Genomic DNA, 12,883 nt, shown 5'->3' on the forward strand with positions numbered 1-12,883 from the left:
CTTTGTTTTTGTTGTACAAGATTGCTTTGGCTATTCGAGGTCTTCTGTGTCTCCATATGAATTTCAGCATTATTTTTTCCAGATCTGAGAAGAATGTCTTCGGTATCTTGATTTGTATTGCATTGAATGTATAAATTGCTTTTGGGAGAATAGACATTTTGATGATATTGATTCTTCCAAACCATGAGCATGGAAGATTTCTCCATTTTTTGGTATCCTCTTCTATTTCTTTCTGTAAGGTTTTGTAGTTTTCATCATAGAGATCTTTAATGTCCTTGGTTAAGTTTATTCGAAGGTATTTGATTGTTTTTGTAGCTATTGTGAATGGGATTGATCTTAGAAGTTCTTCCTCAGCCGTGGCATTGCCTGTGTATACAAAGGCTGTTGATTTTTGTGCATTGATTTTATATCCTGCTACTTTGCTAAACTCTTCGATGAGTTCCAGTAGTCTCTTAGTAGAGTTCTTTGGGTCCCCTAAATAAAGAATCATATCATCTGCAAAGAGGGATAGTTTGAGTTCTTCCTTCCCAATTTGTATCCCTTTAATTTCTTTTTCTTGCCTAATAGCTCTGGCTAGAATTTCCAGAACTATATTGAAGAGCAGTGGTGAGAGTGGGCATCCCTGTCTGCTACCAGATCTCAGTGGAAATGCTTCCAACTTTTCCCCATTCAATAGGATGTTGGCTGTGGGTTTTTCATATATTGCTTTGATTGTATTGAGGAATGTTCCTTCCATACCCAGTTTGCTTAGAGTTTTCATCATGAAAGGGTGTTGTATTTTATCAAATACTTTCTCTGCGTCTATTGAGAGAATCATATGGTTTTTCTTCTGCAGTCTGTTAATGTAGTGTATTACGTTGATTGTTTTGCAAATTTTGAACCATCCCTGCATACCAGGGATAAATCCCACTTGGTCTGGGTGGATGATCTTTCTGATGTATTGGTGCATTCTATTGGCCAGAATTTTACTGAGTACTTTTGCATCTGTGTTCTTCAGGGATATTGGTCTGTAATTCTCTTTCAATGCTGCATCTTTTTCCGGCTTAGGAATTAAGGTGATGCTGGCTTCATAGAAAGAATTTGGGAGGATTCCCTCTTTTTCTATTGTTTTGAATAGTTTGAGAAGAATTGGAGTTAGTTCTTCTCTAAATGTCTAGTAGAACTCAGCAGTGAATCCTTCTGGTCCTGGGCTTTTCTTTGTTGGGAGGGCCTTTATTACTGTTTCATTTTCTGTGTCAGTTATGGGTCTGCTCAGGTTTTCTATGTCTTCCTGGCTCAATTTAGATAGGTTGTATGTGTCCAAGAATCTGTTCATTTCTCATAGATTTCCCTGTTTGCTGGCATACAAGTCCTTGTAGTAATTTCTGATGATTCTTTTTATTTCTGTGGTGTCTGTTGTTACGTTTCAATTTTCATCTCTGATCCTATTGATTTGGGTCTTTTCTTTTTTTAGTTAGTTGGGCCAATGGGGTGTCAATTTTGTTTATTTTTTCAAAAAGCCAGCTCCTTGTTTGGCTGATTTTTTTGTAATGTTTTTTTGGATTCAATCCTGTTGATTTCTCCTTGAGATGACTTGAAAGCTCGTCTATTTGGTGCCTTTCCAATTTCTTGATGTAGGCACCTATTGATATAAACTTTCCTCGTAACACTGCTTTTGCTGTATCCCATAAGTTTTGGTATGTTGTGCTGTTATCCTCATTTACTTCCAGAAAATTTTTGATTTCTCTTTTAATTTCTTCTATGACCCATTGTTCATTCAGTAGAATGTTGTTCAATCTCCATGTGTTTGCACATGCTCTAGGGATTCCCCAGTTGCTAATTTCCAATTTCATTCCTTTGTGGTCTGAGAAGCTGCATGGTATGATTCTAATTCTCTTGAATTTGCTGAGACTTGCTTTATGGCCTAGTATGTGGTCAATCCTAGAGTAGGTTCCATGTACTGCTGAGAAGAATGTATAATCCTTAGATGTAGGATGAAATGTTCTGTAGATATCTGTTAGATCCATTTGGGCTATAGTGTCATTTAAATATACTGTCTCCTTGTGGATCTTCTGTCCTGTTGATCTGTCTGTCTGTGAGAGTAGAGTATTGAAGTCCCCCAGTACTATTGTATTGGGGTCTAAGTCTCCCTTTAAGTCACTTAACAAGTCTTTTAAATAAGCTGGTGCCCTGTAATTAGGTGCATATACATTGATAATCGTTATATCTTCCTGTTGAATGGATCCCTTAATCATTATATAGTGCCCCTCTTTGTCTCTCCTAACAGTTTTTGTGGTAAACTTTATGTTGTACGATATTAAGATGGCTACTCCTGCTCTTTTTTCATTTCTGTTGGCATGGTATATATTTTTCCAGCCTTTCACTTTCAGTCTGTATGCATCTTCATTGGAAAGATGTGTTTCTTGTAAGCAGCAAAAAAGATTGGTTTTGTTCCAATCAGCCAATCGGTGTATTTTAACTGGACAGTTCAGGCCATTAACATTCAATGTGACTATTGAGAAGGAGTAACTTTGCCCTGTCATTTGCCAAAGATTTTTTCTAATATATGGTTTGAGACTCCTGTGATCTTTTCCTGTGAGGTTTCCTTCCTTTATCTTCTTTCATATTGGTGACCGTGTTTCTGTGTTTCTGTATGTAACACATCTTTAAGCATCTTTTGCAGGGCTGGACGGGTGGCGACAAATTCTTTCAATGTCTGTTTGCTGTGAAAGGTCTTTATTTCAACAAATGAGAGCTTTGCAAGATATAATATTCTGGGCTGGCAGTTTTTCTCTCTTAGTACCTGGGCTATACCTCGCCATTCCCTCCTAGCTTGTAGTTTTTCTGGTGAGAAGTCTGCTGTGAGTCTAATTGGAAATCCTCTGAGAGTAATCTGACATTTCTCTCTTGCACATTTTAGGATCTTTTCTTTGTGTTTCACTGTGGTGAGTTTGATTATGACGTGTCGTGGTGAGGATCTCTTTTGATCATGTTTATTAGGGGTTTTATGAGCTTCCTGTACTAGGATGTCTCTGTCCTTCTCCAAACCTGGGAAATTTTCTGCTAGTATCTCACTGAAAAGGCCTTCTAATCCTTTCTCCCTCTCCATGCCTTCAGGAACTCCTAGAACCCGAATGTTGGGTTTTTTAAGAGTATCCTGTAGATTCCTGACAGTATTTTTTAGATTTCTGATTTCTTCTTCTTTTCTTTGATTTGACTGTTTCCTTTCCTGTTCTCTGTCTTCTAATTCCGATATTCTCTCTTCTGCTTCACCCATTCTGTTTTTAAGGCTTTCTAATGTGTTTGTCATTTGATCTATTGAGTTCTTCATTTCATTGTGGTTTTTTGTCACTATCACAGTTTCATGTTCTACTAGTTGTTTCATTTCATTTTGATTCCGCCTTAATATTTCATTTTCACGAGAGAGATTTTCTATCTTGTCCATTAAGGATTTCTGTAGTTCAAGAATTTGTTTTTGAGAACTTCTTAATGTTCTTATCAATTTTTTGAGATCTGCTTCTTGTATTTCCTCTATCTCTTCATCTTCATAATCTTGGATTGGGGTGTCTTGTTCATTTGGGGGCATCATAGTGTCTTCCTTGCTCTTGTTACCTCGGTTTCTACGTTTGTTGTTTGGCATATTGGAGATAATTTATGGGTTTTTTTTTTTTTTTGCTGTGGTGTTTTTTTCTCGTTATACTATGCCTCTAAGTGGGCTGTCTGCTTTGATGGATCCTTAGAGGCTGTGATGGGTGTGGCCAGAGAGCTCTGCTTGATTCTTCAGGTTTAAGGCTGTGCAAAAAGTGACTCACCCAGATTGTTCTCTCCCTTGCTCCTTGCTGGATCGCTCTCTCTCTCTCTGTCTCTCTTTTTTTTTTTTTTTTTTTTTGACTCAGTTGGGAAGTAGTTCGGCCCAGGTGAGTGGAATTGAGGGTAGTTGAAATCTGGCCTCTGTGAGTATTCGTTTGATCTACCCCTGGGACCACACAAAGAGTTTATGCAGCCCTCAATGTGTTCTCAAGTTTCACCAAAGTTCCAAAGTTACTGAGTTTGTGAACTCATTGGCGACGCTTTACATATGTAAAATGGCGCCTGCTCTTTGTTTTGCTCGGTGAGTGAAGAGAGAGGCCTCTGCTTCCCCCCCCCCCCAACGTCTCGGGTTTCTGATGTCTTTGTCTTACTTTCCTTTCGTTCCCACGCTGGCGAGATTCTGCGGCTCGGCTCCCGTGGTTGGGTTTCCACGTGGTGGGCTCCCTGTATGTCCTCTGTGTCACATCCACTAGATCTGGAAGCATTTCCTCTGCAGTTTTTTTCTTGAGTCTTTTCCTGAGGCTACAGAAATTCCACTTTTATGAAACTTTATTTTCCCAAACTACGGCACACATCCTCACTATCCGCCATCTTGGCTCCGCCCCCCCCAGATCTCTGTCTTTAATGTGCTGTACACTCTTATTTAATGCTATAACTAGTACTCCAACAGTATTTTTTTTCACTTTGTGTTGCTATATGGGGGCAAACTGTTGAAATTGTCACCTAATATATACTAAACTGATCTTCTGTATATAAAGAGAATTGAAAATGAATCATGATGTGATTGGAAGGGGAGAGGGAGCGGAGGGGGGGGAGGGTTGTGGGTGGGGGGGAAGTTTTGGGAGGGGGAGCCATTGTAACCCATAAGCTGTACTTTGGAAATTTATATTCATTAAATAAAAGTTTAATTAAAAAAATTCTAAAGACATGAGAGAAAGCTGAGTGGTACCCTCTGTAGATGATTTACTGAGGAGGAACAAATGAAACTCAAGGTCAACCCAAAACAAATGAAATGTCCTTTCTAAAAACCAGGCTTTCATTAGAGACCACAAAGGGCTTTTTTCTTCAAGCAGCTGAGGCTTAAAACAGAACACTCCTCATATACCTCAAACTCAGTTTCAATCATCTAATTTCTTCACTACACTAAGGTTAGCTGGAATTCCACACTTCTCTAGTTAGAGCTGGTAACTAGAAACACCAGAAATTCATTCTTAAGTATAAAAATAATGCCTTTAATTTTCCATAGAGTTTTTGTTTACTATTTCTAGCATTCAGATAAAAAATAGCTAAAGCCTTGTTAAAAGGAAAGAGCACTGAACGTATATATAGATGATACAGACAATGAAGAATGAGCATTTAATAATAAGCTGAGTGTGTAGCAGTAATTGAGCCACAATGTGAATAATTAATACAAATTACTTAAGTAACATCCACAAAATATATACTAATGAAATTAAGAACTCAATGATTGGAATTAACAGCCGGTTTGAAACAGATGAATATAGAATTAGTGAATTGTCGGAAATCTTAGAAGGGAAAATGCAGACCAAACCAGAGATCAACAAAGTAAATGCAGAAAATATTATAAAAAGAGTATGAAGGCTCAGTGGAAAACTTTTAAGATACATTTGTAGAAGATTTATTCATTTATTTGAAAGGCAGAGTTGCAGATCCAGAGGGGGAGAGACAGAGAGGCTTAGTCCATTCTGTGGTTCACTCCCCAAATAGCAAGCAGGAATCCAGGAGCCAGGAACTTGGGTGCACGTGGGTGCAGTGGCCCAAGCACTTGGACCATTTTCCATTGCTTTCCCAGGCCCATTAGCAGAGAGCTGGTGCAGAAGTGAAACAGCCAGGACTCCAACTGACACCCATAAGGGATATCAGAACCACAGCAGTTCTTTACCTGCTAAGCCACAGCACCAGTCCCTCAGATACTATAATTAAATTATAATTCAATTTAATTATTTAATTGAACTATAATTTAATTATAGTTTAAGAAGACAAGAGACAGAGAATAGGGTAGCCAAAATGTTTGAACAATATGGATGAAACTATTCTGAAAGAGTTGAAAAGCATTAAGCTATAAATTAATGGAATATTGAAAGCTCGTTAACAATACATTATAGCCAGCGCCGAGGATCATTAGGCGGGCTAATCCTCGGCCTGCAGCGCTGGCACCCTGGGTTCTAGTCCCAGTTGGGACGCCGGCCCTATCTCGGTTGTTCCTTTTCCAATTCATCTTTCTGCTGTGGCCCAGGAAGGCAGTGGAGGATGGCCCAAGTGCAGAGACCAGGAAGAAGCACCTGGCTTCTGGCTTCAGATCAGCTCAGCATGCCGGCAATGGCAGCCATTTGGGGGGTGAACCAATGGAAGGAAGACCTTTCTCTTTGTCTCTCTCTGTCAAAGAAAGAAAGAAAGAAAGAAAGAAAGAAAGAAAGAAAGAAAGAAAGAAAGAAAGAAAGAAAATACGTAACTTCTTTTTTTTAAGTTTTTGTTTGTTTGTTTGTTTTGTTTTTGTTTTTTTCAGGCAGAGTGGACAGTGAGAGAGACAGAGAGAAAGGTCTTCCTTTGCCGTTGGTTCACCCTCCAGTGGCTGGTGTGGCTGGCGCGCTGCCGCCAGGGCACTGCGCTGATCCAAAGCCAGGAGCCAGGTGCTTCTCCTGGTCTCCCATGAGGGTGCAGGGCCCAAGCACTTGGGCCATCCTCCACTGCACTCCCGGGCCACAGCAGAGAGCTGGACAGGAAGAGGAGAGACCGGGACAGAATCCGGCGCCCCAACCAGGACTAGAATCCGGTGTGCCAGCGCCACAGGCAGAGGATTAGCCTATTGAGCCACGATACTGGCCCAAAATACGTAACTTCTACAAAAGGATAAACAGGTATGAGGCAGCATAATAAAACTAAAACTAAAGAAAAGAAAAAGAAAAAGGACGTCTTACGAACATATTGCATTTAGGAAAATAAAAAGGCTAAAAATTCATTTCTTAAAGTACTAGTAACCCACAGAAGATAAGGAAATAAGACCTCCATAGTCCTAATGAGAATGAATATCAACACAGAATAATATATCAACTTTAAAATTAACAAATGAAGGGAAATGCAGATAGTTTTCTTACAAAATGGAAAAAAACTTGGAATACTGTGTGACCCATCAAATTCCACCAGGCAGAAATCTAAAGATTGATCTTCAGGAAAAAGGGGCAAGCTCTGTTATAGAAAAAAGAAATGCTGAGAGTAATGAGGGTTAAACCAAAGGGGAATTTTGTGTGTCAATCAACCTGAATAAAAACTATACACATTAATAAGCATAAAACAAAGAGGAATGTGGTAAATTTAAATCCACATGCATAACATTTAAAAAAAAAAACTAAGGAACTTTTTGCTTTTTCAAAAGCACAGCTCAATGGTAAAAGCCTTAGGAAAGAAATATCTTAGTTGACAGTGTAAAAACATAAAAATATCTTGGAAAATATTCACAAACACTGACCAGACAAATATACTTTCTATATTAATATCAGACAGAAAAAAGGAGTCGTCAAGAAAAGAAATGTGGCCGGTGCCGTGGCTTAACAGGCTAATCCTCCGCCTTGCAGCTCCGGCACACTGGGTTCTAGTCCCAGTTGGGGCACCGGATTCTATCCCAGTTGCCCCTCTTCCAGGCCAGCTCTCTGCTATGGCCGGGGAAGGCGGTGGAGGATGGCCCAAGTCCTTGGGCCCTGCACCCGTATGGGAGACCAGGAGAAGCACCTGGCTCCTGGCTTCGGATCAGCGAGATGTGCTGGCCGCAGCAGCCATTGGAGGGTGAACCAATGGCAAAAAGGAAGACCTTTCTCTCTGTGTCTCTCTCTCACTATCCACTCTGCCTGTCAAAAAAAAAAAAAAAAGAAATGTTTCCAGAGATAAATTTTTTGTAATGACAAGAGTTCAATAGCAGGAAGATATTACAAAAATTTATATGTAATGAAACCTAGCCTTATCAAATTCTTTGAAAATAAGTTTAACCAACAAGAGAAATGGACAAATCAGTAATAATCTGAGGAATTTTTGGCACATAGTGAATACAAGAACACGCACTTAAAAGCATTCATAATGTGGGGCCAGCACCATGGCTCACTTGGTTAATCCTCTGCCTTGCAGCGCCAGCATCCCGTATGGGTGCCAGGTTCTAGTCCCAGTTGCTCCTCTTCCAGCCCAGCTCTCTGTTGTGGCCACAGAGGGCAGTGGAGCATGGCCCAAGTGCTTGGGCCCCTGCACCCGCATGGGAGACCGAGAAGAGACACCTGGTTCCTGGCTTCTGGTCAGCACAGCACTGGCCATAGCAGCCTTTTGGGGAGTGAACCAACAGAAGGAAGACCTTTCTGTCTCTCTCCTTCAATGTCTATAACTCTACCTGTCAAATAAAAAAATTGTTTTTTAAAAAAAGCATTCATAATGTATTTAAAATTTGCATATCACTCAGAAACTCCATCTATTGACAGGAAGAAATACTGCATTCAGCAGCAGCAAAATGTGTACTCTTAAGGTGAACACGGAACAGATTTCGAAATCACTGTGATTTCTTCCCAGCAGTGCATGGAACTTTCTCTAGGATTGACCATACATTAAGCCATAAAGCAAGTCTCAGCAAATTCAAAAAAATACAATTCATACCATGAATCTTTATGGACCACAATGCAATGAAGCTGGAAACCAGCAACTCAGGAATCCCTGGAGCATATGCAGACACATGGAGACTAAACAACATGCTCATGAATGAACAATTGGTCATAGAAGAAATCAAAAACCTTTCTGGAAGCAGATGAAGATAACAACACAACATATAAAAACTTATGGGATATAGCAAAAGCAGTGTTAAGAAGAAAGTTTATAGCAATAGGTGCCCACATCAAGAAATTGAAAAGGCACCAATACACAGCAGACCCATAGAATGGCAGATGTCCTAAACAGCACTCTGGCCTCAGAATCAGCCCTTAAGGCATTCAATCCAGCTAAAATCCCATAAGAGTATTTCAGGCATGGAAAGCCAAGACACTGTGGCAAAAACAAACAAACAAAAAAAAAGGTCTAAATGAAAGATCGCTGCATGTGAGATCCCAGTGGAAAGAACGGGCCATCAAAGAAGGAGGTACCTTTCTCTGAAGGGAGGAGAGAACTTCCATTTGACTACGGCCTTGTCTAAATAAGATTGGAGAATTCAAAAGGCTTCCATAGCCCTGGCAACTCATGACAAGAGCCTCAGGTGATTACTAACGCCATAAACAAGAGTGTCAATTGTTAAATCAACAACAGGAGTCACTGTGCACTTACTCCCCATGTAGGATCTCTGTCCTTAATATGTTGTACTGTGTGATTTAAGGGTATAACTAGTACTCAAACAATACTTTATATTTTGTGTTTCTGTGTGGGTTCAAACTGTTGAAATCTTTACTTAGTATACACAAAATTGATCTTCTGTATATAATGATAATTGAAAATGAGTCTTGATGTAAATGGGGTGGGAGAGGGAGTGGGAGATGGGACGGTTGTGGGTAGGAGGGAGGTTATGGGGGAAAAGGCCACTATAATCCAAAAGTTGTACTTCAAAAATTTATATTTATTTATTTTTAAAGATTTTATTCATTTATTTGAAAGGTAGAGTTACAGACAGTGAGAAAGAGAGAGAGAGACAGAGAGAAAGCTCTTCCTTCTGTTGGTTCACTCCCCGAATGGCTGCAATGGCCAGTCCTACGCCGATCTGAAGCCAGGAGCTTCTTTCTGGTCTCCCATGCGGGTGCAAGGGCATAAGCACTTGGACCATCTTCTGCTGCTTTCCCAGACCACAGCAGAGAGCTAGATTGGAAGAGGAGCAGCCTGGACTAGAACTGGCACCCATATGGGATGCTGGCACCACAGGTGGAGGTTTAACCTACTGTGCCACGGTGCCGGCCCCGGAAATTTATATTTATTAAATAAAAGTTAAAAAAAAAGAAAGGCACCAAATCAGCTATCAATGCATCTCAAGGATCTAGAGAAACTACAGCAAACCAAATCCAAAACTAGTGGGAGAAAAGAAATAATTAAAATTAGAGAAGAAATTAACAAAAATCAAAAAACAATACAAAAAATCAGCAAAATGAAGAGGTGTTTTTTTGAAAAAATAAACAAAATTGACACACCGTTGGCCAACTAAAAAATGGAGAGAGAAGACCCAAATCAATAAAAAATTAGCGATGAAAAAGGGTATGTAACAACAGATACCACAGAAATAAAAAGTCATCAGAAATTACTACAAAGAGTTGTATGCCAACAAAGTGGGAAATCTATCAGAAATGGATAGATTCCTGACACATACAACCAACCTAAATTGAACTTTTCTCTGAAGGTAAGAGAGAACTTCCATTTTGATTATGGCCCTCTCTAAAAACCTATGGAGTTTGTGGACTCAAAAGGCTTCCATAGCCTTGGCAGCTCCTGACAAGAGCCTCAAGTGGTCACTGACGTCATAAATAAGAGTGCCAATTGTTAAATCAACAACTGAAGTTACTGTGCACTTGCTTTCCATGTAGAGCCTCTGTCCTTAATATGTTATACTATGAGAATTAACAGTAAAACTAATTCTAAGACAGAACTTTATACCTTGTGTGTCTGTGTGGGTGCAAACTGTTGAAATCTTTACTTAGTATGGGTTGATCTTCTGTATATAAATATAATTGAAAATGAATCTTAATGAAGAATGAGATGGAAGAGGGAATAGGAGGTAGGATGGTTTGGGGGTAGGAGGGCAGGTATGGGGGGAAGAACTACTATAATCCAAAAGTTGTACTGATGAAATTTATACTCATTAAATAAAAGCTTTCTATTAAAAAAAGAAAAAATATTATCTCCAAAAATAAAAAATAAAATTATACAATAAAAAAGAAATTGCTTAATAATATTCCATGTTTTAATTTGTTATATCAAATAAAATACCTACATTAAAATTTTCTTAAAAATCATTGTGATTTCAAACCCAGTCATTTCTAACCAAGGAACATATTTACAAACAAATAAAATGGAAAAAATCACTCACTACCATGGAACTCACTGTATAGCCATATTCCCTAATATCTACAAGTAACTGCCTTGAAAGAATATTGGAATGGCCTACTAAAGGCAAGCTTTCCCTGAAAATGTGGAATGCTTTCTTCTACATATTTGACATAGCATGTGCTTGTTATGGTTTAGTATCCTGTATCTCATGGCATGTATTTATACATGATACACTGATATTATTTCTTAGTCTATTCTGAGAAAAATGTTATAGGTACTAGCAATTCTGAGAAAGAATTAACTTTATTTAAACGAAAAACATAAGAAAAATTTCCATTACAGATAAAAATTACAATATTAATTATGGCATATAAACTTATAGTCTTAAAAATGTCACTTTATAAGAAAATATGAATATATACTTTTCTAACCAACTATGAAAATCTTAAAAATACCCATTCCCCATTTGAAGAATTCACTACTAAACATTTCTTCATTGTGCAAAGGTAACCAAGTCTAAAGAATAAGTTTAATCTGATTACAAAATCAAGAATAACCCATGAAATGGGGTGTGTATTGGTTCTGCTGCAGAGGCTAATAAAGGTGCAGTTGACCTTTAAAAAAAATCACACTTGGCTGTCCTGGAAGGAACAAAACTCCACTGAGAATAGATTTTCCATTTCTCTGCCACATCATTTTCTTTTTCTGGTCCAAAGCTTCTTCATGGCATTTTTCATCTCTGCATTTCTCAGAGTATAAATTAGAGGATTCAACATGGGGGTAATAACAGTGTAAAACACAGTCAAGGATTTGTCAATGGGTAAGGTGGAAGGGGGTCTCGCGTACATAAAAATACAAGGAACAAAGAAGAGGACCACCACAGTGATGTGAGAACCACAGGTGGATAAGGCTTTGCGTCTCCCTTCCTGACTGAGATTCTTCAGGGAGTGTAGAATGACTCCATAGGAAATGAGTAAGAGAACAAAGATGACGACACAGATGGCCCCATCATTGGCAACCACAGTGAGCCCAATAACATAAGTGTCAGTGCAGGCAAGTTTTAACAAGGGGTACATGTCACAGATGAAGTGGTCGATGACATTGGGGCCACAGAAGGGAAGGTTGTAAACAAAGAGAAGTTGGACGACAGCATGCACAAAACCTCCAACCCACGCCAACAGCAGCAGCAGAACACACACCCGTTGGTTCATGATTGTCAAATAATGCAAGGGTTTACAGATGGCCACATAGCGGTCGTAGGCCATGACAACTAGGAGTAAAATCTCAGCTCCACCAAATAAGTGTCCTATAAAAAGCTGGGTCATACAAGCTTGGAAGGAAATGGTTTTCTTTTCATAGAGTAAGTCTATAATCATGTTTGGGGTAACTGTAGTAGAATAGACCGCATCCATAAATGATAGGTAGCCTAGAAAGAAGTACATTGGAGCATCCAAGGTGGGGCTGACCACCACAGTCACGACAATGAGTAGGTTGCCTACCATTGTCACCATGTAGATGAGCAAGAATAGCACAAATAATATGTTCTGACCCTGAGGGCTCTGAGTGAGCCCTAAAAGGACAAATTCAGTCACATTGTTTCTCCGTTCCATGTGTCCATCTACATGTCCTTATTTCAAATTACCTGCAAATATAATTATTACTAGTGACTTCATGAAATATTAGGATACATTGTTTATTCATTCAATAATCTGCTATTACAATTTATTATGTTTCAGAACAATCAAGAATACAAAGCTTATTAAAACATGAGCCCAGTGATAACATCTTACCTAACCCAAGTACATTGGGAATAGCCTGGTGATGACTGCATGGGAACTCTGTAATATAATTGCAATGTATGTTGAATCTAAAATTATTTCAAACTGAAAAGGTTTCTTTACAAAAAGTATAGTCCCTTACCTCAGAGATCTACCAGATAAATGGAGCAAGAAGTAATTAAAAATATGTGGGAAGGCCGGCGCCGCGGCTCAATAGGCTAATCCTCCACCTTGCAGCGCCGGCACACCGGGTTCTAGTCCCAGTTGGGGCGCCAGATTCTGTCCCGGTTGCCCCTCTTTCAGGCCAG

The 12,883-nt window shown here is 39.2% G+C and overlaps 1 protein-coding gene across 1 annotated transcript; it reads right to left on the bottom strand.

Moving 5' to 3' along the window:
* Nucleotides 1-10,444: 10,444 nt before the first annotated feature.
* Nucleotides 10,445-12,407, bottom strand: LOC133764317 (olfactory receptor 4A15-like). The gene is made up of 2 exons (XM_062197985.1): nt 11,510-12,407; nt 10,445-10,467 (listed from the first exon to the last, which is right to left on the bottom strand). The coding sequence occupies exons 1-2, from the start codon at nt 12,405-12,407 to the stop codon at nt 10,445-10,447; spliced, it is 921 nt and encodes a 306-aa protein (XP_062053969.1).
* Between the last annotated feature and the right edge of the window lie 476 nt (nt 12,408-12,883).

This window comes from Lepus europaeus, chromosome 7 (genome assembly GCF_033115175.1).
Source record: "Lepus europaeus isolate LE1 chromosome 7, mLepTim1.pri, whole genome shotgun sequence".
Lineage (NCBI taxonomy): Eukaryota > Metazoa > Chordata > Mammalia > Lagomorpha > Leporidae > Lepus > Lepus europaeus.